The following is a 2,476-nucleotide window of genomic DNA, read 5'->3' as shown; positions in this document are numbered from 1 at the left end:
CTTTAATTTTTGTGAATGCATGTGTATGTATATATATAGAAAGTCAAAGCCATCCCTAGCAGACCAACCGGGGCACGTTACATAGAGATAAACCTCACATATTGCAGAAATCCATACCATATAATATACATGTATATATACACACCTCTGCCTCCCTTCTTTGTCCATATATTCATGGTGTAACCCCACTCCTCTTTCTTCATGATTTACTAATTGATTACTGAATTCTGGACCCATTTGCTGCAAGCTACAAAAGATTTTGTCTTTTAGGTCCAATTTCTTTAGTCAAAAGTCTTCCTTTTTTTGTATAATATATATGGAGAAAGACGATAACAGCTACTCGGTATGAATGAACCCTAAATATATATCTAACCGTTGTTTTTTGTTACCATGTTATTTTACACTGAATTCCAACTCTTGCAGGGAGATTTTCTTGGAGTGGACTTTAATGGTGATTATGAACATCAACATGAACATGCTGATGACAACCATCATCATCAAATCGAGAAAAACACATACGATAATGGAAATCAAATGGCAGATTACCATTTTGGTAGCTCAAATTCTTTAGACAAGTTGAGCTTTGCAGATGTGATGCAGTTTGCCGATCTTGGACCAAAGTTAGCTTTGAATCAAAACAAAACATCTCATAATCATCATGAAGATCAAGAAACAAGGATAGATCCTGTTTACTTCTTAAAGTTCCCGGTTTTAAACGAAAGGGTTGATCAAGATGATCATCAATCTCTATTGGATCATGAGCATCAAGGAGGTAATGAAGCTAGGGTTTTGGAAGGCGTGTCAAACCGACTACAGTATATCGCTGAAGATGTCCATAAAACCCTAGTTGCGGAAGGGAAGAATAAGAGGAAAAGACCAAGAACTATAAAGACTAGTGAAGAAGTTGAGAGCCAAAGAATGACTCATATCGCGGTTGAAAGAAACTGTAGAATGCAAATGAATGAACATTTACGTGTTCTACGGTCTCTCATGCCTGGCTCTTATGTTCAACGGGTACGAATTTATTGATTTGTAAATGATTATGAACTTTTATGATTCTTATCATGTACTATTAATCAACTATATAAAGATAAAGTAAGGATAAGTAGAAAGTAAACGTAATTAGAATATAATTAAAGGAATACAAAAAGTTATACAATAAACCCAAACAGATATATTTCCTTTCCTATATATTGCTTATAACACACTATACATAGGGTGATCAAGCATCAATTATCGGTGGGGCAATCGAGTTTGTTAGAGAACTAGAGCAACTCCTGCAGTGTCTTGAGTCACAAAAAAGGCGAAGACTTTATGGTGAGACTCCGCGAGTGGTCGGAGACTCATCGGCTCTACCAATCATGCAGCAAGCCAACCAAGGCCCGCCGGTGGCAATGTTCCGCCCACAGCTGCCTGATGATCAGATGAAGCTGGTGGAATACGACGACGGCATAAAGGAGGAGACGGCGGAGAGCAAGTCGTGTTTGGCTGATGTTGAAGTGAGATTGTTAGGGTTTGATGCAATGATCAAGATTTTGTGTAGGAGAAGACCTGGTCAGCTTATTAAAACTATTGCTGCACTTGAAGATTTACAGTTTAATATCCTTCATACCAACATCACCACCATTGAACAAACTGTGCTCTATTCATTCAATGTTAAGGTACCATCATATATACATATGGTCTTCACATCTAAATATTTGTGTTTTTAAGTCTTGTTTTCGCTAATGTTCGGATACATTCGTGTAGGTTGCTAGTGAAGCCCGGTTTTCAGCCGAAGATATTGCGAATTCCATACAACAAATAATTAGTTTTGTGCATGCAAATACGAGTAGTTGACGTTTCTTATATTTTAGATTCTTTAGTGGCACCATATATATCCGGTCTATTTAATGTACGAGGTGATCTCTTGATTGCATGTTAAAGCATAAAGTATACTATTGTAAGGACATATATATCCACGATGATTATAAAAAAAACGTGTGTGTTGTGGTTAGTTATCGTACCGCACCATTGTCATGTAGGCAATGAAACAATAAATAGTCATCCGTTAATTTAAACTTCGGGAAATAGGTTTTTCATTTTAAAATAAAGAAAAAAGGGGATTGTTTGTTAGTGGAAACGGAGGCCCCATCGGCTTAATGGGCAGAGGGGAAAAGGGGCATGGCGCCACCCTTTGTTTTGCCCATGTTGCTTCCCACTACAAACAACTATTTGAACATTTCCAACAATTCAATTCAGGACTTATTTTATTATCTAACTAAACATTTCAAGTATATACAAGTCATTTGTATATACTACTTTGAATATAATACACAAGACGAGACGATATATGATCGCCTCTAGATATTCTTTTATGTATAAACGGAGTATGTGATTTTCCAGGTTCAATTAATTATTATTGATTAATGATTATAGTATCATCACATTCATTTGAATCCTACTAGATTCATAAAACATTAGTACAACAAAGAAT

The 2,476-nt window shown here is 36.2% G+C and overlaps 1 protein-coding gene across 1 annotated transcript; it reads left to right on the top strand.

The window, feature by feature from the left end:
* The first annotated feature begins 381 nt into the window (after positions 1 to 381).
* Positions 382 to 2,020, top strand: LOC143571479 (transcription factor FAMA-like). Its single transcript, XM_077056893.1, has 3 exons — positions 382 to 1,014; positions 1,218 to 1,661; positions 1,750 to 2,020. The coding sequence occupies exons 1-3, from the start codon at positions 391 to 393 to the stop codon at positions 1,837 to 1,839; spliced, it is 1,158 nt and encodes a 385-aa protein (XP_076913008.1). The 5' UTR covers positions 382 to 390; the 3' UTR covers positions 1,840 to 2,020.
* The last annotated feature ends 456 nt before the right edge of the window (positions 2,021 to 2,476 follow it).

Source organism: Bidens hawaiensis, unplaced genomic scaffold (assembly GCF_021521415.1).
Source record: "Bidens hawaiensis isolate Kalapana, Puna unplaced genomic scaffold, B.hawaiensis_p1.1 tig00001336_1, whole genome shotgun sequence".
NCBI lineage: Eukaryota > Viridiplantae > Streptophyta > Magnoliopsida > Asterales > Asteraceae > Bidens > Bidens hawaiensis.
The sequence above is the reverse complement of the archived record's forward strand: the minus strand, read 5'-3'. Positions and strand labels throughout refer to the sequence as shown.

Bases quoted from the DNA above. Each gene is read 5' to 3' on its own strand.
- LOC143571479 (XM_077056893.1), top strand. From the start codon at position 391: ATGTTATTTTACACTGAATTCCAACTCTTGCAGGGAGATTTTCTTGGA. The intron at 1,015-1,217 runs GTACGAATTTAT...CACTATACATAG, and splicing joins CTGGCTCTTATGTTCAACGG to GGTGATCAAGCATCAATTAT. The intron at 1,662-1,749 runs GTACCATCATAT...ACATTCGTGTAG, and splicing joins TCTATTCATTCAATGTTAAG to GTTGCTAGTGAAGCCCGGTT.